We start from the raw sequence: 26,183 nt of genomic DNA, 5'->3' as shown, positions 1-26,183 counted from the left end.
TTCCTCTTCTTCATTTCCACTTCCACTGCTAGTGGAGTCTCCCGTTACCTCATCGTCACTCGAGTCCGAAACTCCAGACAAAACAGACAAAACATCAGCAGCCTCTCGGCAAACAGTGGGCTTTTTTGATAACTCACGGCGACTCCCTCGTATTTTGACCCGAGTCAAAGAGCGCTTGCTGGGAGTAGTAGATTCCAGCTTCATACCGGAACCCTCCCCAGACTCACCGCCTGCCGAGGGGTCACCAAATCTAGTCCCCTGTTCCATCAGAGCTGTGGGCCTTCCTTCGATTTTTTTCCTTGATTCTTTTGCTTGCTTCTGTGGCAGTTGTACTCCTCCTTTTACTTTCTTGGAAGGCATCTGTACGTTCTGTATTCTTTCTGATTTTATTTAAAGTACTTGATTCCTTTAGTTCGTCTTTTTTTAGCAGTTTAGGGCTTTGTTTTCGGGAGTGCTGAAAAGTTATGTCTACTCAGCCAAGCATTGGACACGCCCCCAGCATGCAGATTTCATAGAACGTAAACTCGCGGAGCAATGAAATTTGCGTAGCAATACAAACCTGCTTTTAAATACAACCTGCGTACAAATTGGCTGCTATTACAAAAAGATGGTGTCAAACTTGGAATATTTATGCAGTAATCTTTTTCAGTCAGTTTGATACGAATTACTGGTGACAATGAAAAAGTAGAAAGCAGTAAACAAAAAGCACAATCTGGTGTTTATGACAGTGACATGATCTTCCAAATGTAATTTATTATCAGGCAGGGTTATTGTTAATTGGACGTAGTGCCCAGAGGTAACCTAAATCAAAATAAATTATCATAAATAAGAGATATAAATTTCAGCAGCTTAAAAATGTACTTACTAATAAATCTCTGGGGATAGCGGTTGAACCAAGGTTGAAAAGACCAAGGTGGAAACTCTAAATTATGGACAATCATAAGAAACTCACATGGAAAAAGAAAATGTGAGTAACAATCTGACACAGACAAATGGGAGACTATTGGCTTACCTTAATTCTATCTAAAGTAATGGAAATCAGTACAGGTGACCTGTACTGGCAACTGGTGGTCCAGCAGGTCCATTAATCTGGACAAAGTGACTGCTTCAATCTTCAAAGTCGCGACCCAAAATGTCACCTATCCATGTTCTCCAGGGATGCTGTCTCACCCGCTGTGCTATTCCAGCATTTTGCGTCTTTTATTAGGACATCGAGCTATCTGAATTGTTACTTCCTCAAAGATTTTAAAATCCTGGCATTGGTTAGCAGAAATATATAAGCAGATACAACTAAGCAACTCGGTGGAATCCTCTATCCTCAGTGCAGTTAAAAATGAATTATCTTTTCCCAATAATATGTTGATTTTTTCCCCAGATTTCCTAAAAAGCAGAGTAGTCAATAACAGAATTGACAATTCATTTACTCAGAGTGCATAGGACATAGAACCAGACATCACATGAACAGGCCCTTCAGCCCACAATGTTTGTGCTGAACATGATGCCGTTAAACTGATCTCATCTGCCTGAATATGATCCGTATCATTTGCCATATCATCCATACCCTGCACTTCTATGTACCTCCCCAGAAGCTTCTCAAGCACCACTATCGTATCTGCCTCCACTACCACCCTTGGCAATGTGTTCCAGCCCCCCGTCATTCCCTGTGTAGGACACTTGCCGTGCACATCTCCATTAAACGTTCCCCCTTAATAGTGTGATCTGGCCTTGGGATGAGGCATGGGGAGAATGTTAGGCATTCTTTCCTTTCTCTCTGTTCACAACCCTCCAATACTAAACACAACTGGATAAGCACTCTTTTCTATTCCGTAGCAAAAATATAAAAATACTACTGGGATATTGTCCTTACCAACACAGATCATGATGATCCCAGGTTTGAATATTTATTCTTCTAGAATTGGGCAAGGTAACCGTCTGGGATTGGAAGAGGAAGAACACGGAATGACACAAAGTACTCAGCAGGTCAGGCAGCATTCCTGGAGAACATGGACCTTTCAGGTCGGGATCCTTCTTCAGACTTCAGAAGAAGAGAAACTATGAGAAACTAAAAGCCGGAAAATGTGCTGTGTCCTAATGAATGTACTAGATGGTCGCAGCAATGGGAATCCACCACAATCTGGCCGTGGGATTGCAATTGCCGGCAACACCATTCTATCTCCTTGGGAACAGTAGCATGTTCCTCACATTACTGGTCCAGTAATCCAAATGCTTGGGCTAATGATCAGAAGACTCAGGGGGAATTAAATTCAATTAATCCTACAGCATTTGTAATGGTGACCATAAAACTATTGTTTATAGTTTAAGAATAAGGGGAAGGCCATTTAGAACGGAGATGAGGGAAAACCTTTTCACCCAGCGAGTTGTAAATCTGTGGAATTCTCTGCCTCAGAAGGCAGTCGAGGCCAATTCTCTGGATGCTTTCCAGAGAGAGTTAGATGGAGCTCTTAATGATAGCGGGGTCAGGGGGTATGGGGAGAGGGCAGGAACGGGGTACTGATTGTGAATGATCAGCCATGATCACATTGGATGGTGGTGCTGGCTCGAAGGGCGGAATGGCCTACTCTATTGTCTATTGTCTATTGGACTGGTTAGTCTGGCAATATTGGACTGTCATAAAATCCCGTCTGATACATTAAAGTCCCTGAAATCTGCTATCCTAACATGTGGCAGTGCCCACAGCAATGTAGCTAACTCTGAAATGGCCTAAGATGCCACAGTTTTCTTTTAGAACTATTACCTTAATAACTAGATGAATCACTAAGCCTCAGCCTAGGCATTGGTTTCAACCACGACAGACATGTCCAATCAACCCTGCAAAGCTCTCCTCCTGAATCTATGGAACATTGTGGTTGAATAATTGTCTGACTGACGAGATAAGCGTGAGCCTGACATAATCAGACTTACAGAATCATAAGTTTCACTCAAAATCTCAAACTCCTCCATCATGATCCCTTAGCAACTCCCAATACTAGAGCAACATGGCCTGTTTGGAGGAGGAAATTTACAGTAGTTGTCCCTGGACTCTCACAAAGTCCTTCAGCACTGGGTCAAATGTAGGCAAGGAAGTTAATTATTTCTTTACTACCACCAGCAGTGGCTGCCTCACCAATGGTCTGTCTGTCCTTTCTTCTTTTTGTTATATTTAGTATGTGTTAAAAAAGTATGTTTTAGTGTTTCTTGGTTTGTTTTATGTGGGGGGGTGGGGAGGGGGGGGGTTGAGGGAAACTTTTTTTCAATCTCTTGCCTCGATGGAGATGCAAATTATTTCCATATCGTATCTTCATCCCCACTGCGGCCTAACATCGTGGAGTTGGTGGCCTTTCCTGGAGACCAATGGCCGCTCCAAGCTGCAGGAGTCTGCGGGACTTTAACATTGCGGTGCTTACGATCCCTTCGCCGGGGCCTGTGGACTTTAACATCGCAGTCTCTGGTAAGAAGAGGCCGACTCGGGAGCTCCAAACCATGGAGAGTGTTTCAACCGCCCCAACGCGGTTTCGATCTCCCCAATGGGGGCTTCGATCGTCGGCTGCAGGGGCTTTGATCGCTTTGACTGCGGATGGTTTGACTGCCTGACCGCGGGAGAACAAGAGGAAGATTGGACTTTATTGCCTTCCATCACAGTGAGGAATGTAGAATCCCCTGTGATGGATGTTAATGTATGTGGTTGCTTGCTTTTTGCTTGCTTGTTACTTAGTATGGCTGTATGGTGACTCAAATTTCATTGTACCTTAATTGGTACATGTGACAATAAACTGACCTCAAAACCTTGAAATCCTTGTGCAGTTACACTGGACCATCTTAAGCTGTTTCATCAGTGATTGCTCTTTCATCATGTGAGGTGAAGACGTGCAATGATGATTGCAGAGAAGTCAATTTAATTTACAGGCTGGTGGATAATGAAGCAGCTCCTGCCAGAGTGCCCAGACTAAACGAGTCACCAGAAACATTTGCAATTGATAAATGTCAGGTAATCAATATTTCCATTATAAAATATTCAAAATACCTTCTTAGTAAGCGCAACCCCCTATTTTTCCTGCATCTACCCTGTCCAATCCTCTAAGAATTTTATAGGCTTTATACCAGCTTTATATTTATCAGCAGTAAGCTGGGATATATCACACTTGGATCCTTCCTCCAAATCACAGTGCTGGTGAACATCAGCACCTCAAAAGAGGCAGCCTCGAAACCTGAAAAAGTTCAGGTTTTTCAGTCCTGAAGATAGACACAAATTGCTAGAGTAACTCAGTGGGTCAGGCAGCATCTCTGGAGAAAAAGGATGGGTGACGTTTTATGTCGGAACCCTTCTTCAGACTGAAAGTAGAGGTGGGAGGACTGGAGGTAATTGAGTGGATCCAGATTATTACCAAGGTAAGACTCGATCTGTGTTATAACCAACGTCTTGAAGAACTTAATCTTCATGGATATGAGTGGCAGTAGTTGTTGAGGCATGTCATATTGTTCTTCTTGGGCACTGCTGTCATGCATGTCCTTTTAAAACACTTAGAAATCTATTCTGCCAAATTACCTCAAAAACTCCAACAGATTTGTCAAATATGATTTCCCTATCATAAATCCTTGTTTGCATTTTACCAATCCTATTATTATTGCCAAGTGCTTCTTGGCTGCTTTTTTGACAACAGATCCCAGCAATTTCCCTGGTACTTGTGTCAGACCAGCTGGTTGGTAGTTCCCCATTTTCTTTCTCTCTTTCGAATATAGAGGGATTACATTTTGGATGTTAAATGCAGGCACCCATCCCAAAGCAAAGGCACTTCTTTCAAAACCCTAGGATGTTGGCCATCAGCTCCTTTCCAGCTCATAGGCCAAAGAACAGTGCTGCACAAGAACGGCCTTTGGGCCCACAATGTTTGTGACAAACTTGATGACGAGTTAAACTGATCTCATCTGCCTGCACATGATCAATATCCCTCTATTCCCTGCACTTAAGTGTGCTGATCTAAAATGCCACTATCGTATCTGCCTCCACCACTACCCCTAGCAATGCATTCTAGCACCACCCTTGATGGGAAAAAAAATGCCCCACACATCTCTATTAAATGTCCGTCCCCCCCTCACCTTTCATCATTCTGGTTAGACCATTGGCTCTTCTTTATTTACAATGTGTGTTCTGAACCTGCTCCCACATGTTGAGAAACACATATTTGTTTCATTTCTCTTCCATTGACTTATTCTCCACAACTAGTTATTCTTTCCAGCCTGTATGATGTTACATTAACTTTACCTCATCTATTTTTTACATGTGCTTTCACAGGCTGCTATGTTTCTCTCAGCTCTGCTCTGACATTGTACTTTTTCTTTCCTAGTCATGTCTTGGTTCACTTTTGTTCAAATCTGTAATCATTCCGTCCCTCTGACTGACTACTCATTTTGCCACCAGGAAAACATTTTCCTTTGACACATGTTTTGTTTCTCTTAATTGGCAAACTGGGCCAATGTTCATGTCAGGATTTTGTGCCTCAGAAGGATATAAATTTGCTCTATGCTGTTTATTAATTCTTTAAAACATTAACATTTGCTCATTTAAGGTCTGACCTTTTAACATAGTTTCCCACTCTACCGGAGCCAATGCACACTTAACACTTCACTAGGTTTATTCCTGGAATGGCGGGACTCTCATATGTTGAAAGACTGGAGCGACTAGGCTTGTCTACACTGGAATTTAGAAGGATGAGAGGGGATCTTATCAAAACGTATAAGATTATTAAGGGGTTGGACACGTTAGAGGCAGGAAACATGTTCCCAATGTTGGGGGAGTCCAGAACAAGGGGCCACAGTTTAAGAATAAGGGGTAGAACTGAGATGAGGAAAAACTTTTTCAGTCAGAGAGTTGTGAATCTGTGGAATTCTCTGCCTTAGAAGGCTGTGGAGGCCAATTCTCTGAATACATTCAAGAGAGAGCTAGATAGAGCTCTTAAGGATAGCGGAGTCAGGGGGTACGGGGTGAAGGCAGGAACGGGGTACTGATTGAGAATGATCAGCCTTGATCACATTGAATGGCGGTGCTGGCTCGAAGGGCTGAATGGCCTCTTCCTGCACCTATTGTCTATTCATGGTTTCCTTTGATTGAATTGCATCACTTTCAATCTTTATACAAAATACAACCCTATTATGCTCACTCCTCACCAAAGGCCCTATAACAACCAGGTTATTAAACAACCCTTTCCCACTGTACAAGATTGTCCGCCATCAATTTTCCGGAAACTGGTGGTCCGACACCTCCTTTAACCCGGAAAACAATTATGAGAGTGCACTTGATATACAGTCTGAAATCCACGGAAAATTGGTGGTGGACCTATAAAACTAAAGCAAGTCCTCTTCTTACTTCCTCAACATCCTGATCAGTAAAATCACCTTTTTATTTTTTATTGTCAGCTGTACACCTCTATATTTAGTATTCTGCCTATCTCAAAAGTTAAATATCCTAGAACATATTATTCTCACTCTTGGTCACTTCAACCACTTTTCTGTAGTAGAATTAAATGGGAACAATTTAATGGCTGTATCATTAATTCCCCCATTTTTTCTCTGAATGCAATGCAGCAGGTATAGAGAACAAGATAGGTGAATTAATGACACATATATTATAGAAATAAATGTCAGTTGTCATTTTACCTCTTCTCTCCTCCATTAGTAGCAAGATCTGCAAACCTGCTTCAGTGTTGCTTATGGTGCCTCCAGCTCCAGGTGACTGGCCAAATGCATTACATAATCTTAGAGTTTTTATTGCTGCCTTTGGAAAAAAAGTGGTCTTGGAAAGTTTCCCCCTCTGGTTTTTTAAAAATATTGTCCAAATCTCAGACTCCAGCTCTTCAACGTTAAGCCAAATTGCTTGAGCTGCAAGCATAAATATGGTCACTGAAGATCGCAATGGTTTCCATTAGCTTCTGCGTATTGTGATGACTACACAACTCCGGCTTTATGTGATTTCTGAAAGCCCTGCACGCCCATGGTTCTCCGCAGGCCGGGGGGCTCGGCAACAGGCAGACGCGGGCACCAGGCGGTCAGGAGCGGGAGGGGAGAGGAAAGGGGAGAGGGAGCCACTCGGCCTGGCCCCGGGCAGCCATCGCGGCAGCTAGTAGTAGGAGAGCAGCCGCAAGGAGCTGCCATATGTTCGTCCTGCCGGCAGCCATCTTCTTTCACCTTCTCTCTGTCGCCGCGCTGCACCACGGGGGGAAGGTCAGGCGCGAGGCACACGGGACGGGCACCGGTCCTCCCGGCGCTGCCACGCAGCCGCTGCCGGGCCCGCCAACCCTCCCACAACTGCGCAGGCACGGCTGTCGGGCCCGGCAAGTGGGAGCGCATTTATTAAAGTTTATAAGCTGAATTACTTATTAAAAAATAACAAAACTTGATACTACACACTGCAGGAGAATGGTAAGTAACGAGGGCCTAAAACTGTTGCACTACCGTGTACCGTTTTGGTTGTATTTTATAGATAGACCAGCCCTACAGCCTTTACCTTACAAAAGTCCTCAGACATGTGGTCAGTGGCATTGGTCAGAATCAGGAAAAATCCTAGGTATTCATGATGCCAATAATTACGGGTGCAGACTTCCAAGTTAATTAAGAGTAAAACAATAACCTTATCATTATGTTGAATTGCATAGCATATTAGATATGGAAATAAAATACATTTAAAACTTATAATGCACCACTAATAAGAATGTATTTATCAAATCACTGATTTTTTTCCAATTTTTAATGAAGCACTTTATGGGATTTTACTTTTAATTTAGCAAGTTCCTCTTTTGAAGCATGAAATCCCACCTTGTTTTCTGTGTAACCTTAAAAAATCCATCATCATGAGTGTCCACCCAGTTTGGCCGTTGTCTCTTGATCACTGGAGTAGCACTGGACTGGATTACGCTGATCCCAGTCGACATTCCTTTTCCATTAGCCAAATATGGAAAATGGTCAGCGTTCTAAAACAAAGAAGAGAAGAGGCCAATTTGAAGACACCACTCCTTTGTTTAATTGCTGTTGGTGGCAATTTTGCTTGGCAATCATTCAGTAGCATCTTTGCAAAATCTGAATGGATCTTTACTGGACATTCGCAGTGTTTTATTGTTTTATTATTTTAAAAGAGCTTCAGTCTTTAGTGCGGCATGGTGGCGCAGCGGTAGTTACTGCCTTACAGTGCCAGATACCCGGGTTCGATCCTGACTACGGATGATCTCTGTATGGACACATCCTCCCCGTGACCTGCATGGGTTTTCTCCGGGTGCTCCAGTTTCCTCCCAAAAAGACATATAGGTCTGTAGGTTAGTTGGCTTCAGAAAATTGTTATCGTACGGGGTGATCGCTGGTTGGCGTGCACTCGGTGGGCTGAAGGACCTGTTTCCGCGCTGTAACTCTAAACCAATGAACTAATCTAAATCATATTTCTACACAGGGGCTGAAGGAACAATATAAATATTAAAACTAAATAAATAAGTTTTAATCGCTTGGATTGGGTGGGTTTGAGAGCAGCTGAGGTATGAGATTACAGAGCAAACTAACAGCCTGCCATGGAATTGGCTTCAGCTCTTTAACATGAGGAGGTAACGTCGACACATTGAGTTGGGTGCAATCCGGTTCTTTCTAAATGTGTATTGTCAATAACATTATGTTAATAATAACTCAGTGTAGTTGTAACAATAAGGATTTATTTCTAATTTAACTTCAAACTGTAAAATATGTCCCTTTGTGTGTCAAATAGAACGTGTACGGGTGATTACTAGTCAGTGCGGACTCGGTGGACTAAACAAGTTCCACACACAATAATGCTTCAGCAGACGGCACACCCTAATCCACACCCTAAGCTCCACCAGCTGTCAAATAAAATAAAAATTTATGAGTGTCTCGGCTGTTCATCACATCCAGAATCCATAAAAAGTTAATCAAAAAGTTAATTAAACTTCTAGAAACTATTGATTAGTTTTAAATTGAAATACACGTATAATTAAGTACTTTTGAAGAAGACAAGATTCAATACCTCCCTTCTGCATGGACATTGTTCCCCAATTAAGTGAATGGAGCCAGTGAACATGCATCAGTGCCCACCAGTTGGTGGGACAGATATCCCAGGACAGATATCCCAGTGAACATTCTGTGTAGTTTCCAACTACAACTGGTGAGCCATCAGTCAGAACATTTGGGACTTCCAGTTTGGCACATGTGGGAATGTGGGAATTGCAGCGTCAAAACAATTACAGAGATAAAGGCTGACAGTTGCAACAGGAAGATGGGTGTTTCTTAGGAAAACCAGACCATGATAATGAAACTCGGTTCCTGAAACGAGGGTCTGCATTTACCCAGACATCATTTCCTTTACTCCTATCAAACATCATGGAGGCAAATGTTGACAAGGATTTTTTTTTTTTAAAGATTATTTTTTTGTTATAGTATTAAAGGAATCCTCACATTCATCAGGGATGTCGCACTTATTATAAATGTTGTCGTTTATTTTGACTAAATTCTTCGTTGGTTTGGATGTTGCCTGTAATTTCAACAAAGAGGGTTTCTTCATAGCAGCTAAACACTGTACACTAAAAGACAAAGTACTGGAGTAATGCAGTGGGTCAGGCAACATCTCTGGTTGTGGGGGGGGGGGGGGGGGAGACAGCTGCAGTAGAAAGTTATCTCCCCCTCTCTGTTCCCTTCTCGACCCCCCCCCCCTTTCTACCCACCACAATCAATCTGAGGAAGGGTCCTGATCCAGAATGTCACTTTAGACTTTAGAAATACAGCACGGAAACAGGCCCTTCAGCCCCCTGAATCCACACTGACCAGCGATCATCTCATACACTAACACTATCCTACACACTAGGGCCGATTTATAATTTTACCAAAGCCAATTAATCTACAAACCTGCATGCCTTGAGTGTGGGAGGAAACCGGAGCACCTGGAAAAAGCCCACATGGTCGCAGGGAGAACATACAAACTCCATACAGAGAGCACCCGTAGTCAGGATCGAACTGGCGCTGTAAGGCAGCAATTCTAACATTGCACCACTGTGCCGCCCCCTAGGTGCTGCTGTCATCTATCCATGTTCTCCAGAGATGCTGCCTGACCTGCTGAGTTGCTCCAGCACTTTGTGTCTTTCTTTTTAAACCAGCATCAGCATCTCCAAAAACTGTACACTGCTGTGCTTAATCAGTATGCTTTGAAGTGAGGTGGCAAAGATAAAGCAGTACAAAGAGCACAGACCTGCATAGAGAGGCAGGCATGAGAATGGAACACAGGCCATGTAGATATCCAGACAGAAATTTATCATCAAATGCGTGTCCCAAAGACTGGACTTACAGACGCAAAGTGCTGGAGTAACCCAGCAGGTCAGGCAGCATCGCTGGCGAATATGGATAGGTGATATTTCAGGTTGGGACCCTTCTTCAGACTATTTAAGACTGTTCACTTCAGACATTCATTTACACCAAATGTCCAAAGGTTGGACATTTTTGAAACATGAGAATTGTAGGTACTACAAGGTCATCAATTTGCTTGATATTTTTTAATAGTAATTTGGATTAATAAAATAAATTCTATCTGAATATGGTTGTGTTTAATCTGGTTAATCGGGAAGAATATAAAGCAGCCGGAAAACTAGAACATGTATTTTACAAATACATTTTATAAAACAATATAGACACAAAAAGCTGGAGTAACTCAGTGGGACAGGCAGCATCCCTAGAGAGAAGGAGAGGGTGACGTTTCGAGTCGAGACCCTTCTTCAGCTTTTAAAAGCATACAAGGTCACCTTTCTACTGACGGACTGTACCAAACATTAAATACAGGAAAATAATTATGCCGGAAATGACGCTTTAGTAAGCATTTGCCTCATTCATTTGTAGTCAAATGAAACAATTACTAACTAATCTATTTGTTGGGAAAAAACATGCAGGACATTTTTGCAGGAATATTCAAGGAATGGTTTATCATGAAAAACTATCCATTCCCTTTGGTAACAAGTGTGCTAAAAATTAATATTGAAATGCCAAATTAACTTGATTCTAGCTGAATATGGTTGTGCTGCTAAATCTGGTTAATCAGGAAGAATATAAAGCAGCCGGAAAACTGTAACATCCAGGTTCAGTAACAGCTTCTTTCCTACAGCCAACAGGCTATTAAACACTACAAGTTCCAAATAAGCTCTGAACTACATAGATTTAGCGATTTTTTTTTGTTTATTACATTGCTTACAGAGTACTATGTTTACATATTCCGTTGTGCTGCTGCAAGTAAGAATTACATTGCTCAGTCTGGGACATATGACAATAAAACACTCTTGACACTTGAATTATTGGAATAAACACTAGGGAGCTTATCGCCTGGAATCTGGTATTTATTCACAAAATGCTGGAGTAACTCAGCAGGTCAGGCAGCATCTCAGGAGAGAAGGAATGGGTGATGTTTCGGGTTGAGACCCTTCTTCAGACTGATGTCAGGGGGTGAGACAAAGGAAGGGTATAGGTGGAGACAGGAAGACAGTGGGAGATCTGGGAAGGGGGAGGGGAAGAGAGGGACAGAGGAACTATCTAAAGTTGGAGAAGTCAATGTTCATACCGCTGGGCTACAAGCTGCCCAGGCAAAATATGAGGTGCTGTCCCTCCAATTTCCGATGGGCCTCACTATGGCAATGGAGGAGGCCCATGACAGAAAGGTCAGACTGGAAGTAGGAGGGGGTGTTGAAGTGCTCAGCCACCGGGAGATCAGGTAGGTTAAAGCGGACTGAGCAAAGGTGTTGAGCGAAGCGATCGCTGAGTCTGCGTTTGGTTTCGCCGATGTAAAGAAGTTGACATAGCAGATGCAATGGATGAGGTTGGAGGAGGTGCAGGTGAACCTCTGTCTCACCTGGAAAGACTGTTTGGGTCCTTGGATGGAGCTGAGGGGGGGGGAGGGAGGTAAAGGGACAGGTGTTGCATCTCCTGCGGTTGCTGGGGAAAATGCCCGCGGATGGGGTGGTTTGGATAGGAAGGGACGAGTGGACCAGGGAGTTGCGGAGGGAACGGTCTCTGCGGAACGCAGAAAGGGGAGGGGATGGGAAGATGTCTGTGATTTTTCCTGCCCTCCTGCTCTACGACTGTGATTTCTCCTGCCCTCCTGCTCTACGAGTGTGATTTTGCTTGGAATTTGGTAGTTGCTCTCAATCAGAAGCAAAAAAAGCAGGGCACTGCTGGAAAGATGTTTATCAGTGCAAATCCCCAGACGTTTGTCAGCCTATTGGCCTCTGACAGAACCTGCTGTGAAAGCTAAGATTCCTAAACTTTTTGGTACATTAGTTTAGTTTAGAGATGCAACATGGAAACAGGCCCTTCGGCCCACCAACCAGCGATCCCTGCACATTAACACTATCCTACGCACACTAGGGACAATTTAACATTTAGACAATTTTACCAAGCCAATTAACCTACAAACGTACTCCTTTGGAGTGTGGGAGGAAACCGAAGATCTTGGAGAAAACCCACACATGTCTTGGGAAGCACGTACAATCTCCATTCAGACAGCACCCGTAGTCAGGATCGAACCCGGGACCCTGGCGATGTAGGGCAGTAGCTTTACCGCTACGCCACTGTGCCACATCAGGAATTAAATAAATCAGAATTTTTGCTTTGATTAAAACAAGCTTGATTATTTTGAGAGAAATAAAATACTTACTATTAATGGTCCTTGCGTATGACTTGCAACATCTGAAAAATTAGATTTTCAAATGAAGTTTAAATTCAAATGCAAAATATTTTTAAAAATTACAAAAATTAATAAAGTCAACTGCATTTGTGTTAAATCTCAAAAGATATCTATGCCAGGCTCACTAAGTAAATACCAGGTTAGCTAAACAGAAAATCAGTTTAACAACATTGAAACAACTCGTCACTGATAAAATAAATAAGTGTTTTCTCGGGTGATAAAACTAATAATGAAACAAACCTGTTTCTGATATAGGCAGATAAGGGCAATGCGTACATGTCTTTCTTATGCATTTGTTGATTCCTGTTCATATTTATAATTCAGAATGTAGTCCAGTCCCACCAGAACCCAGAATTACTTTTTAAGTTGTGCATTAACTGTAGAATTTAATTCCTGTTAAATTTAATATCATCAAAATTCAAGCATAATAATTCTTAACTGTGGGATTCCATCTGGGTTTGGTTTAATTATATTTAAACAGTCGTACTACGTTATTACTTCCAGACTTTCTTCCCAGCTGTTATCAGGTAACTGAACCTTTCTATCAACAACTAGAGCGCTCCTACGCTACTGTCTACCTCATTGGAGACCGTTGGACTACCTTTAATCGGATTTTACTGGACTTTATCTTGCACTAAAAGTTATTCACATTATTCCCTTTATCATGTGTCTGTACACTGTTGATGGCTCGATTGTAATCATGTATTGTCTTTCCACTGACTGATTAGCAAGCAACAAATCCTTTCCTTGGTACAAGTGACAATAAACTAAACTAGACATAATCTCAACCCAATCATTAACCCAATTAATTATACTCAGATATAGTAGATGTTATAAATGTAACAGGAATACATTTTAAAATGTTACTCATATAGGTAGCAGCTTACATGTTTTCCTTTTGTATTCAATGTCAATGCAACCATTTTGAAATATATATTCAATTAATTGCTCTTTAGTAGGCATCTTTCAAAAGGATTTACATCAATTACATTTGGATGAGAACATACAGGGCAAGATTAGCAAGTTTGCTGATGATACAAAAGTTAGTAGTTTTGCAGATAGTGAAGATTGTTGTGAACCAGCAGGATCTGGATCGATTGGCCAGGTGGGCGGAGGAATGGTTGATGGAATTTAATACAGAGAAGTGTGAGGTGTTGCATTTTGGGACGTCGAAAAAGGGCAGGACCTACACAGTGAATGGTAGGCCTCTGGGTAGTGTTGAAGAGCAGAGGTGTTCTAGGCGTACAGGTGCATGGTTCCTTGAAGGTCGAGTCTTGAAGATGGTCAAAAAGGCTTTTAGCACTTTGGCCTTCATCAGTCAGAGTATTGAGTATAGAAGTTGGGAGTTCATGTTGCAATTGTATAAGACGTTGGTGAGACCACATTTAGAATATTGTGTTCAGTTTTGGGCACCATGTTATAGGAAAGATATTGTCAAGCTTGAAATGGTTCAGTAAAGATTTACGAGGATGTTGCCAGGACTAGAGGGTGTGAGCTATAGAGAGGGGTTGAATCGGCTGGGTCTCTATTCCATGGAGCGTAGGAGGATGAGGGGTGATCTTATAGAGGTATACAAAATCATGAGAGAAATAGATCCTGTAGATCGAGTCATTTGCCCAGCGTAGAGGAATTGTGGACCAGAGGACATAGGTTCAAGGTGAAGGGGAAAAGATTTAATAAGGAATCCGGGGGGTAACCTTTTCACACATAGGGTGGTGGATGTATGGAACAAGCTGCCAGAGGAGGTAGTTGAGGCTGGGACTATCCCATCGTTTAAGAAACAGTTAGACAGGTACATGGATAGGACAGGTTTGGAGGGATATGGAACAAGCGCAGGCAAGTGTAGTGTAGCTGGGATATTGTTGGCCGGTGTGGGCGGGTTGAGCCGAAGGGCCTGCTTCTACACTGTATCACTCTATGACTCTATGACTATGACATGTCAAAAAGGAGTATATGCTAACATCCATCTTGTAAAAACAGGAAAGCTCTCTCCAATCTACTTCATAAATGTCCAACTCACATTCTCAGGTATGCAATAGTATACAATTTGTGGAAAAAAATGATATGGAAAAGAAACAACCCTACTTGTAATTATTCATCACACACAAAACATAACCTTGTAAGGCGTTAAAAGTCATGTTTTCACATTCCCTGATAAAAAATAACAAAGAGAATTCAAACTTTTTTTTCAAAATTTAACAAAATTGCACATTTAATACAACAAATTTTCACATACAACTGCACATATTTTCTTCATCAGCTAGATATAATTATGTTTTTTGGTTCCAATGTGAAAACATAAGTTCCATCTGTCGGTACTGACACAAACACATTAACTGGATCACACCCTTATTTCTTCATATTGGGATGATTTCAGCAGTAAAGAATGATCCCAAGAAGATCAGCAGCAGAGGTACTGCAAAAAAATTGTGGTCGTTCAGATTGGTGGTTTGAGCACACAGAATCTGTATCTGCATGAATAAATGTATTGGACTGCATAAAAATCTCCATTAAATAAATCAAATATACTTATTGAATATGGCTTTAAAGGTAGCTTTAAAGTCATCATTTGATTCGAGTCACAAATTCAGATCTGCCAATATAACAGTGCTGCAAATTCTGCCCAATTCTGCTGTAACTGCAGTTAGAATTAAACACAACAATCAGATGTCAGGATCAAAAACCTGATTGGATTCCAGGTGAAATCTACAAGGCCATTAAAGGTAATAAATAGAAAAGTAGAAACAAAGAACTGCAGATGCTGGTTTATACCAAAGATAGACTCAAAGTGCTGGAGTAACTCAGCAGGACAGGAGAAAAATTCTTGCTATTGAGGGCGTGCAGCGTAGGTTCACTAGGTTAATTCCCGGAATGGCGGGACTGTCGTATGTTGAAAGGCTGGAGCAATTAGGCTTGTATACACTGGAATTTAGAAGGATGAGGGGGGATCTTATTGAAACATATAAGATAATTAGGGGATTGGACACATTAGAGGCAGGAAACATGTTCCCAATGTTGGGGGAGTCCAGAACAAGGGGCCACAGTTTAAGAATAAGGGGTAGGCCATTTAGAACGGAGATGAGGAAGAACTTTTTCAGTCAGAGAGTGGTGAAGGTGTGGAATTCTCTGCCTCAGAAGGCAGTGGAGGCCAGTTCGTTGGATGCTTTCAAGAGAGAGCTGGATAGAGCACTTAAGGATAGCGTAGTGAGGGGGTATGGGGAGAAGGCAGGAACGGGGTACTGATTGAGAGTGATCAGCCATGATCGCATTGAATGGCGGTGCTGGCTCGAAGGGCTTAATGGCCTACTCCTGCACCTATTGTCTATTGTCTATTGTCTAAAAAGGATGGGTGACGTTTCGGGTCGGAAATGGGTTGGGGTACATGTATTCTTTACTCTTAATGAGGCTAATGTGCTTGGAGGAAGCAGGTATATCTGTCTGTTCTCTACCTTCCATGTGTCTATCCAAAAGTCCTTTAAATGTCACTGATGAATCTGCAACAACCAGATTCCTGCACATTCCTGGCACTCACCAGCCACTGTGTAATAGTACTTGCCCCACACATTTCCTTTGTGGGGAGGTCACAGCTTTGTGGGGTTAGGAGGGCATGCGGAATAAATAGTGGATGTGGTGGTGGTGAAGGACATGCCCTTTGGGATCAGACCAAGGAGGAATCACAGCAAGAAACAAGTACATAACTTGCAAGGGATTTGCCTATTTATCTGTCAGCTTTCCTCCTTTAAGCAGGAGTAGCTCTCGTTGTGAAGGCCTGCTTCCATGAACAAGGTTCCACTGCCTGCAGACCATGCATAAGTGTTTGAATTTACCCGCACCGATGTTTATACATGCATTGTCCTCCATTTCACCCTGCTATACAATGCTGAATGTCTCAAATAAAACATACACAATTTGTTGCAGTAATGTTGGAATATGAATTCAATATTTGATCTTACCAAACCAACCCATTCTGCTCTCATTCAAAATGCACATTTTCCCATCGACTTGTCCTAATGTCACCTTCCTTGAACAGATAATAAAACATGATTTCCAACAAACCATGGAGACCAAATAACTAGTTCAGGAACTAACATAGTAAACAGTAAGCACAAGAACAGGCCCTTCGATGCACACAATGTCTGTGTTGAACATGATGCCAAGACTATCTCTCACCTATCTGCACTTAATTCATATTCCTCCATTCTCTACATGACTAACCAAAAGCCTCTTAAATGCCACTATTATATCTGCCTCATCCACTAACCCCGGCAGTGTGTTCCAGGCACTCACTACCCTCTGTGCAAGAAAACCTGCCCCACACTTCTCATTTAAACTTTGGCCCTCTACCTAAAGCTATGCCCTCTAGTATTTGACTTTTCCATCTTAGGAAAAATGTTCTATCTATCTATCTATGCCCTATCTATACCCTATCTATACCTCTCATAATTTTATTTACTTCTATTAGATATTTATGGTGGTGCATTTATCCATTAAAAAAATATCATTATCACTAGAAACGTATTCAAAGACGAATCTCCTACAAAGTAATCCAGCAGGTTAATTGCCATAATTTGTATACTACATGAAACTCCTGATTCATAATGTTAGAATGATGCCCAGGACTGAAGCACTCAACCCAAATTGGACCTATTCTTAGAGTTTATAAAAATGACGTGTGTTCTTACTGAAGCACTCAAGGATCTGAGGAGGCTTGATCGAGCAAATGATTAGCCATGGTGATGAAGCAGGCACAAGGTACTGCCCATTTCTGCTGTTACTACAGTTAAAATGGATGAATTTCTATAGTCATACAGCACAGAAACAGACCTTTCTGGCCCATCTTATCCATGCCGTCCAAGATGCTCCATCTAAATTAGTCCCATTTGCCCATATTTGGTCCATATCCCTCTAAACATGCCCCATACATGTATCTGTCCAAGTGTCTCTTAAATATTAATATTGTACCTGCCTCAACTACCTCTTCAGGCAGCTCGTATAGACCCACTACCCTCCGAGTAAAAAGTTGTCCCTCCGGTTCCTATTAAATCTTTCTCCTCTCACCTTAAGCATATGCCCTCTGGTTCATTGATTACCTTACCCTGGGTAAAAGGCTTTGTACATTCACCCTATCAACTCCCTTTGTGGATTTTATGCACCTCTTACATTCTTATATTATAATATACATATCTCTGCCTCGATATTCAAACCTTAAGGTCTAAATCCAAAGATTAGATGTACTTGGATCTAGCAAAAGATTTGCTAACTGTCTTCTTTTTTGAGAGAGCAGGACTCAGAAAGATGCAATGCTCAACCATGGGATTCCACCTCCTGACAAGGATAGATTCAGTGGAAAACTGTGCAATTAAAATCTATAGACACCCCCACAAAGTAAAAAGTAATGGGATGCAACAATGGCAAACAACATAAAGCACCGCATCTGTCACACGATAAATGTTAATTGTATTACTTTACAGTGCAGTATTAAATTGTGGCATTAAACTAACCATCCACGCCATTGTGTTGGCTGTAGCTTCGCTTGCCTAGAATAGTTGGAGACCCATTGTTTTGGATCGTAAATAGTCGTCTTGGTGTTTGACTGGAGTTCCTGGCAATGATGGCTGGTACAGTTCTGAACATATCAGGCTTTACAGCAGGATGCACTTCTGCAAATTAGAAAAAAAAGTGAAATATAATAAGGTATCAAGAACAACAAATAAAACACCCCATTAATTAATGCTTGACCTTTGATGAACTGCTTTTGGTTCCTGATGCGCGATTTTAATATCATTAAAATTAAGATAAGAGTAAGCTTTTCAACCCATTGCATCATTGCAACAGTTAGTTCCAGTCATAGAACAGCACAGAACAGGAGTTGGCCCTCCGGTGTCTCTGTCAACCATGATGCCCAGTTAAACTAATCTCCTCTGCCTACATGTGATCAATGTCGCTCTATTCCCTGCATATTCATGTGCCTATTTAAAAGTCTATTAAACACTACTGCCCTTGACAGCACGTTCCACAACTCATTGTGTAAAAGACCTTGCCCCGCACATACTTTGCCATCTGCTCAGAGCACTGAAAATATACATTTTAACCAAAAACCATCAGTTTCTTCCCAGCTGTTATCAGGCAATTGAACCATCCTACCATCAACTAGAGAGCAGTCCTGAGCTGCTATCTCCTTCATTGGACTATCTTTACTGGACTTTATCTTGCACTCAAAGTTATTCACGCTATTCCTTTTATCCTGTATCCGTAACACTCTGGATGCCACAATTGGCATCATGTATTGTCTTTCCGCTGACTGGTTAGCATGCAACTAAAGGGCCTGTCCCACAGGCGATTTTTTAGGCGAATGCCGGCGACTGTCAAAGTCACAGCAGATCGCTGAAATTTTCTTTTACCCTACGACAATGCTGAGTCAGGTCGAGATTACACCCTTTGGAAACATCGCGAAATTCCCACGCTTATCAATGCTTCTCCGGCGTCCTAATTTTCGCTGAAATCACTGACAAGTCGGTAATTACTTGAGAGTTTTGAAATATAACATCTTGCCCGGGTTACTTGAAAACCAAGCTTCACGGTAACAAGGCATAAACTGGATTAACTTCCAGTTTACTAATAACAGTATTAAGAAATTTAATTTTAAAAGTGGTCAAATGGATTTTTGTGTGGAGTGTGGGCATTCTTTGAAAATGTATGGGAGATGCATATGTGGTTTTTGGGTTGCATATCTGGGGTGGGAGCCTACTTTAAATGTAATCGCCGATGGCCATAAACATCGCGAAAATTCCCACGCTTACCTGACCGTCAAACTGTCGCCTCCAATCTACCTGTCAAATGTCCTGACGGTAAATAAATTGGTTAAACACAAGTATTTTATGGTATCTTCAAATGACTTTACTTAATTTAATATTACATGCTTCTAAATGCATTTAAGAGAACCTAGCAAACCTGGGGACAGCATGCGACAGCGCCCGCAATAAGCAACGATACCTGGCGACAAGCCAGCTGTCGCCGAGAAATTTCAATCCGGTTGATTTCTCAGCGACGTGCCCTGATCCACTACGATTCTTTGAAGACTCCTCACGATCATGCCCGCGACACCCCGGCGAACTGTCGGCGACAGCCTAGTCGCCGACAGTCACCTTAAAATCGCCTTAAAATCGCCTAAGTGGGACAGGCCCTTAAAGCTTTTCACTGTACCTTGGTACACATAACAATAAAGTAAATCAAATCAAAACAATTATTATAGGTACTTGGAAGTATGATTTTGAAAAAATCTAGCTTAGAGTTTAGTTTAGAGATAGTGTGGAAACGGGCCCTTCGGTCTACCGCGAGTCCACACTGACATGCGATCACCCCTTATACTAGTTCTATCCTACTCCCAAGGGACTTTTTTAAAAACTGAAGCCAATTAACCTACAAACCTGCATGTCTTTGGGATGTGGGAGGAAACTGGAGCACCCGAAGAAAACCAATGCAGTCACAGGGAGAATGTACAAAGTCTATACAGTCAAGATCGAACCCGAGTCTCTGGTGCTGTGAGGCAGCAAATGTACCGTTGCACCTCTGAGTTATATTGTTCATTTATGAAAACTGTGTGAGATTTTGTTATTTAAATAACCTAACATTTAAGGCTGAGAATAGACTTCAGAGAAATTTGGGGAAATGGGAGTGCGCGGAATACTCTGACTTCTTTGAATACCCCCGAGATTGAGAGTATCGGTGGGTGGATGCAGCCCAGACCATCACACAAACCAACCTCCCTTCCATTGACATGGGAGAGGGGAGAAGAGGGAGTGGCTCGGGTGTGACTCATCTTTGATTATGGTACTGGTCTTGCCGAGGCAATGTGAGGTGCAAATGGAGTCACACCCTGGCCACTCCCTCTTTCCCCCTCTCCTATCAGGCAAGAGGTATAGAAGTGTGAAAATGCAAACCTCCAGATTTAGGGACAGTTTCTTCCCAGCTGTTATCAGGCTACTGATACATCCTACCAGCAACTAGAGATAACTGGAAAGCGGTCTTGAGCAACTATCTACTTCATGGGAGACTCTCGGACTAACTTTGATCGGACTTTACCTTGCACTAAACATTATTACTGTCATTATGTATCTGCACACTGTGGATGGCTCGATTGGAATCATGTATTGTCTCCGCTGACTGGTTAGCATGCAACTAAAGCTTTTCACTGCACCTTGGTACACGTGACGATAAACTAAATTCAACTCAATGAGAAAGAATATACATACTAATTTCCAATATATTCTATCATCTATCATTGAAGTATTTTCCCCAAATTATAATCACCAACCTAGATACTTGATGACACTTGCCAGAGGCTTCCTCAAAGGAGCTTTGATATTCAGTGGTGTTTTCAATGCATCTGGGAATCTAGCGGCACCTGTAGATAAACCAGGAAACGTCTCACGTAAATGTATCAGCTGCCTGTTTACAGCATTCTCTATGTAGAATTATTTTAATAAAAATCGTCCCATACTGAACACATCAAATTCCACTTCAAAATGAATCCCAAGTAAAGAATGTGGATAAATGTGAGGTTATCCACTTTGGCGGCAAAAATAAGGAGGCAGATTATCTCAATGGTGTCAGATTAGGTAAAGGGGAAGTGCAACGAGACCTTGGTGGCCTTATACACCAGTCACTGAAAGTAAGCGTGCAGGTACAGCAGGCAGTGAAGAAAGCAAATGGCATGTTGGCCTTCATAACAAGAGGATTTGAGTACAAGAGCAAAGAAATCCTTCTGCTGTTCTATAGGGCCTTGGTGAGACCACATCTGGAGTATTGTGTGCAGTTTTGGTCTCCTAATTTGAGGAAGGACATCCTTGCTATTGAGGCAGTGCAGCGTAGGTTCACGAAGTTAATCCCTGGGATGGAGGGACTGTCGTATGAGGAAAGATTGTAAAGACTGGGCTTGTATTCATTGGAGTTTAGAAGGATAAGAGGGGATCTTATAGAGACGTATAAAATGATAAAAAGGACTGGACAAGCTAGATGCAGGAAAAATGTTCCCAATGTTGGGAGAGTCCAGAACCAGGGAGGACAGTCTAAGAATAAAGGGGAGGCCATTTAAAACCAGGTGAGAAGAAACTTTTTCACCCAGAGTGTTGTGAATTTGTGGAATTCTCTGCCACAGAAGGCAGTGGAGGCAAATTCCCTGGATGAATTCAAAAAGAGAGTTAGATAGAGCTCCAAGGGCTAGTGGAATCAAGGATATGGGGAGAATGCAGGCACAGGTTACTGATTGTAGATGATCAGCTATGATCACAATGAATGGCAGTGCTTGCTCGAAGGCCCAAATAGCCTCTTCCTACACCTATTTTTTTTTAAAATCTTCAGAAGCACCTTCCACGGACAACAGGTTATACAATTAAATGTTCATCTTTAATTCCTCAATTAAATTTTGACCATTGGTACTTTACTCAAGAATGCCAAAACTGAACTTGTTACAATCTCTGATGTAATATAAGCAATTACACTTAGAGATTGTGTAATGTGGTGATGGATTCTGGATAAAACATGGGCTGTTTTGTTTTAGCATTTTCAACCGGTGGGAATATTATCACCAAAAACTCATCAAAATGTTCCTCCATGCAACCAATAAAGCATGATGGCACGCATGCTCACAAATCCTACCCACAAATGAATGGCTGGTGCAACAAAATGTTGGTGGGGAGAAATACAGATTAGTGGAAACACAGGCTTCATTTTTTTTTTCATATATTATTTCTTATATTACCATCATATATTATTTTTTATTTTATAAACATGCAGTTTTCAATCCGATGCCCTGCCTGTCTGTTTAAATAAATGTGTTTTTTAATCGTGCCCAGGTCAGTATTTGTTACTAACCAATACCTTTACTCTATAGATCAAATCCGTCTAAATTTCCTGTAATTTAGGACACAGAATCTCAACATTTTTGTTCAGATACAATCAAATGTTCCCATGAAAGCAAATTGGCTTAAAAAACAGAGAAATTGGCACATATTAACTGGCATATATTATGCATATATTAACTGGCAAATTTCTTTCGTTGTATCTCCTGTTTAACATGTTGGTGCCTCCTATGTTAGAAACATAGTTTCTTGTTATAGTTAGAAATCCCTTCACATGGAACGTTACTAATTCATGGAAAGTCTACATCAAATACATTATAGATAACCTCACAATTTCCAAGACCCTCAAATAAATCAAGGATGTTCATCTTCAGCCAAATACATAATTTATTGCCTTCCGGGTGCTAAACACCATTAACCTATACTGTAAGTCTTACAGCTTTGATAGAATGTATGTATCCTCATCATTTAGCAGTACCTTAAGCTGCATGTTAAATTCACCACAATGTTGGTATCCTTTCACTAATTCTTCCCGAGGATAATTTGATATTTCACGCATGGTTTACCCTACTGATCATCATCATATCATATCATCATATATATACAGCCGGAAACAGGCCTTTTCGGCCCACCAAGTCCGTGCCGCCCAGCGATCCCCTTACATTAACACTATCCTACACCCACTAGGGACAATTTTTACATTTTACCCAGCCAATTAACCTACATACCTGTACGTCTTTGGAGTGTGGGAGGAAACCGAAGATCTCGGAGAAAACCCACGCAGGTCACGGGGAGAACGTACAAACTCCTTACAGTGCAGCACCCGTAGTCAGGATCGAACCTGAGTCTCTGGCGCTGCATTCGCTGTAAAGCAGCAACTCTACCGCTGCGCTACCGTGCCGCCCAAATGCCGATAAAGCGACATTTTCATAAACCTGCTTGTAAACGCAACAAAATACAGAGCGGAGGTGCAGAACCTGGCGTACTGGTGCTCTGATAACAACCTGTCCCTAAATACCACCAAGACCAAGGAGCTGATCATCAACTTCCGTAGGTCACACAACGGGGAATACGCCCCAATCTTTATCAACGGGGACAGTGTGAAGAGAGTGTCCAGCTTCAAGTTTCTGGGCACTCACATTTCGGAGGACATAACATGGTCCAATAACACTGCTGCGCTGGTCAAGAAGGCACAGCAACTACTGAAGAACACTGAAGAAGTCTGGTCTACCCCAACAGCTGCTGACGACATTCTACTGCTGCACCATAGAGAGCATCCTAACACATGGCATCCCTGTGTGGTATCTCAGCTGCACGGAGGCAGAGAGGAAAGCTCTTCAGCGGGTAGTCCATAGAGCTCAGAGGACCATCGGAACACAGCTACCAGCCTTGGAGGGCATCTACAACACACGATGCCTCAGAAAAGCCACCAGCATCCACAAAGACTCTTCACACCTCTGCAACAGTCTGTTCGAACTTCTACCATCCAGCAGACGACACAAGGCCTTCTACGCCCGCACCTCCAGACTCTGGAACAGCTTCATCCCCAGGGCCATAGCTGCTATGAACCGGTCCTGCTGAGCTGGATGGTCACACCGCACAGTGATCCGGCACAGATCTACTTGCACTTTATTCTGTTTTAAAACTGTTACAATTTGTTTCATTGGGTTGTTTAAATTAATACTGACTAGCTAATTAAATTATTGCATCGTATGGGAGGCGCATTCCCAATCTCGTTGTACCCCTGTACAATGACAATAAAGATATATTGTATTGTATTGTATTGTATCAGCAAATATCTTTTCAAATTGGGATAATGTTTTCAATATATGGACAACATGACCATCTTTTGCTCTACGATCCTACGAACATCTGTGAGTATCTCAAGCCTGCCTTGGGAGATAGAACAAAGCAAAAACAAAATGGGTAGATGAATTCTTTGTATCGTTCTACAGCAAAATTTGATTACTTTAAGTTGTGGGGGATCTAGTTATGGGCACCAAATCTGTACAGAACACTGTGAAGAACAAGATGCCAAGGTCAAACAGAAGCCAGTTAGATGAAGCGATTGCTCACTTTCCGTAACTGGTGGGAACCTCGTGAAAACGTACTAGACTCTCGTGTTGTTCCACATGGCCTGAATCAGACCCTCTCCCTGAAACACCTCTGCCATAATCACCTGAGCTACCTTCTATTTTAGTTTATTGTCATGTTGTCACGTTGTCACGTGTACCGAGGTACAGTGAAATGCTTTTGTTGCGATTACACAAGACAATAAACTAAACTATTTTGGCTGGAGAGTGAAGATTGAGACCTTGCTCCAGAAAAAGGAGGGGGGGGGGGGGGGGGGGGGGGGGTAAGAGGGAAAGGAAAGCTGTGCCCAAAGTCAAACTAATCCTAATGACTATCTGTCTCTAGGTTATTTTAGAAGAGGAAGGACATCCTAATTTGAGGAAAGACATCCTTGCTATTGAGGCAGTGCAGTGTAGGTTCACAAGGTTAATCCCCGGGATGGCGGGACTGTCGTACGAGGAAAGATTGAAAAGACTGGGCTTGTATTCACTGGAATTTAGGAGGGGGGGGGATCTTATAGAAACGTATAAAATGATAAAAGGGCTGGACAAGCTAGATGCAGAAAAATGTTCCTAATGTTAAGAATGATAGATAATGCTAAGAATAAAGGGGAGGCCATTTAAAACTGATATGAGAAAAAACTTTTTCACCCAGAGAGTTGTGAATTTGTGGAATTCTCCGCCACAGAAGGCAGTAGAGGCCAATTCACTGGATGACTTTAAAAGAGAGTGAGATAGAGCTCTCGGGGCTAGTCGAATCAAGGGATATGGAGAGAAAGCAGGCACGGGTTACTGATTGTGGATGATCACAATGAATGGCGGTGCTGGCTTGGAGGGCCAAATGGCCTGCTCCTGCACCTACCTTCTATGCTTCTATGTTTTAGGTTCCACTATATCCCACAGAGAATGCTGTGGAATATGCATTGGTCATCCCAGGCAAACTATGCCATCATTCCCCTCACCTTTCACAGGTGGGCGATGAGCCCAAAAATCCACTCGGGATGTGGGCTTGCACAGTAAATGTTGGTGTGGAAGGCCCTCTCAATGCAATCCCTTAAGACAGTCAAAATTGCATGACACTGCAAAGTGTCTTTGAGTTTGCAACTGGAAAGAGACCATTACCTACCTCTTGCATGGGAAAGGGCAATACTCCCAAGACTCTCTGCTCTACCCGTTAATCACAGGTTCCACAACTAGACAGACAGTAACAATGCTAGAAAATGAAAGAGGCCCTGTGGTCCCAGATGGAACAATCCATGAGATAGTTTTGCTCAACGGCATGTTTCAAAATTCAACAACACATGCTGGAGATCAAACCAAGCAAGAAAAGAGCAGTGTAGGAAGGAACTGCAGATGCTGGTTTACACTGAAGATACACACAAAATGCTGGAGTAACTCAGTGGGTGAGGCAGCGTCTCTGGAGCAAAGGAATAGGTGACATTTTGGGTCGAGACCCTCTTCTTCAGGGTGAGAAAGCCAAAATACCATTTCAACCTTACCATTCTCATATTATATATTAAGATCTCGACAAACAACCCTGAAGGTCTC

The 26,183-nt window shown here is 42.2% G+C and overlaps 1 protein-coding gene across 6 annotated transcripts in view; it reads right to left on the bottom strand.

Annotated features, from left to right (window-relative positions):
- The window catches only part of mta3 (metastasis associated 1 family, member 3), a 168,492-nt gene that overhangs the window by 37,948 nt on the left and 104,361 nt on the right, over positions 1-26,183 (bottom strand). For 5 of the 6 annotated variants that reach the window (XM_078404982.1, XM_078404976.1, XM_078404978.1 and 2 more), the window contains 4 exons: positions 21,018-21,107; positions 18,205-18,363; positions 12,674-12,705; positions 7,807-7,961 (listed from right to left, as the gene is read on the bottom strand). In XM_078404982.1, the coding sequence (XP_078261108.1) occupies positions 7,807-7,961; positions 12,674-12,705; positions 18,205-18,363; positions 21,018-21,107 (436 nt within the window). The remainder of the gene's footprint in view (positions 1-7,806; positions 7,962-12,673; positions 12,706-18,204; positions 18,364-21,017; positions 21,108-26,183) is intronic. The other variant, XM_078404979.1, reaches the window with a different exon arrangement.

Source organism: Rhinoraja longicauda, chromosome 9, assembly GCF_053455715.1.
Source record: "Rhinoraja longicauda isolate Sanriku21f chromosome 9, sRhiLon1.1, whole genome shotgun sequence".
NCBI lineage: Eukaryota > Metazoa > Chordata > Chondrichthyes > Rajiformes > Arhynchobatidae > Rhinoraja > Rhinoraja longicauda.
The sequence above is the reverse complement of the archived record's forward strand: the minus strand, read 5'-3'. Positions and strand labels throughout refer to the sequence as shown.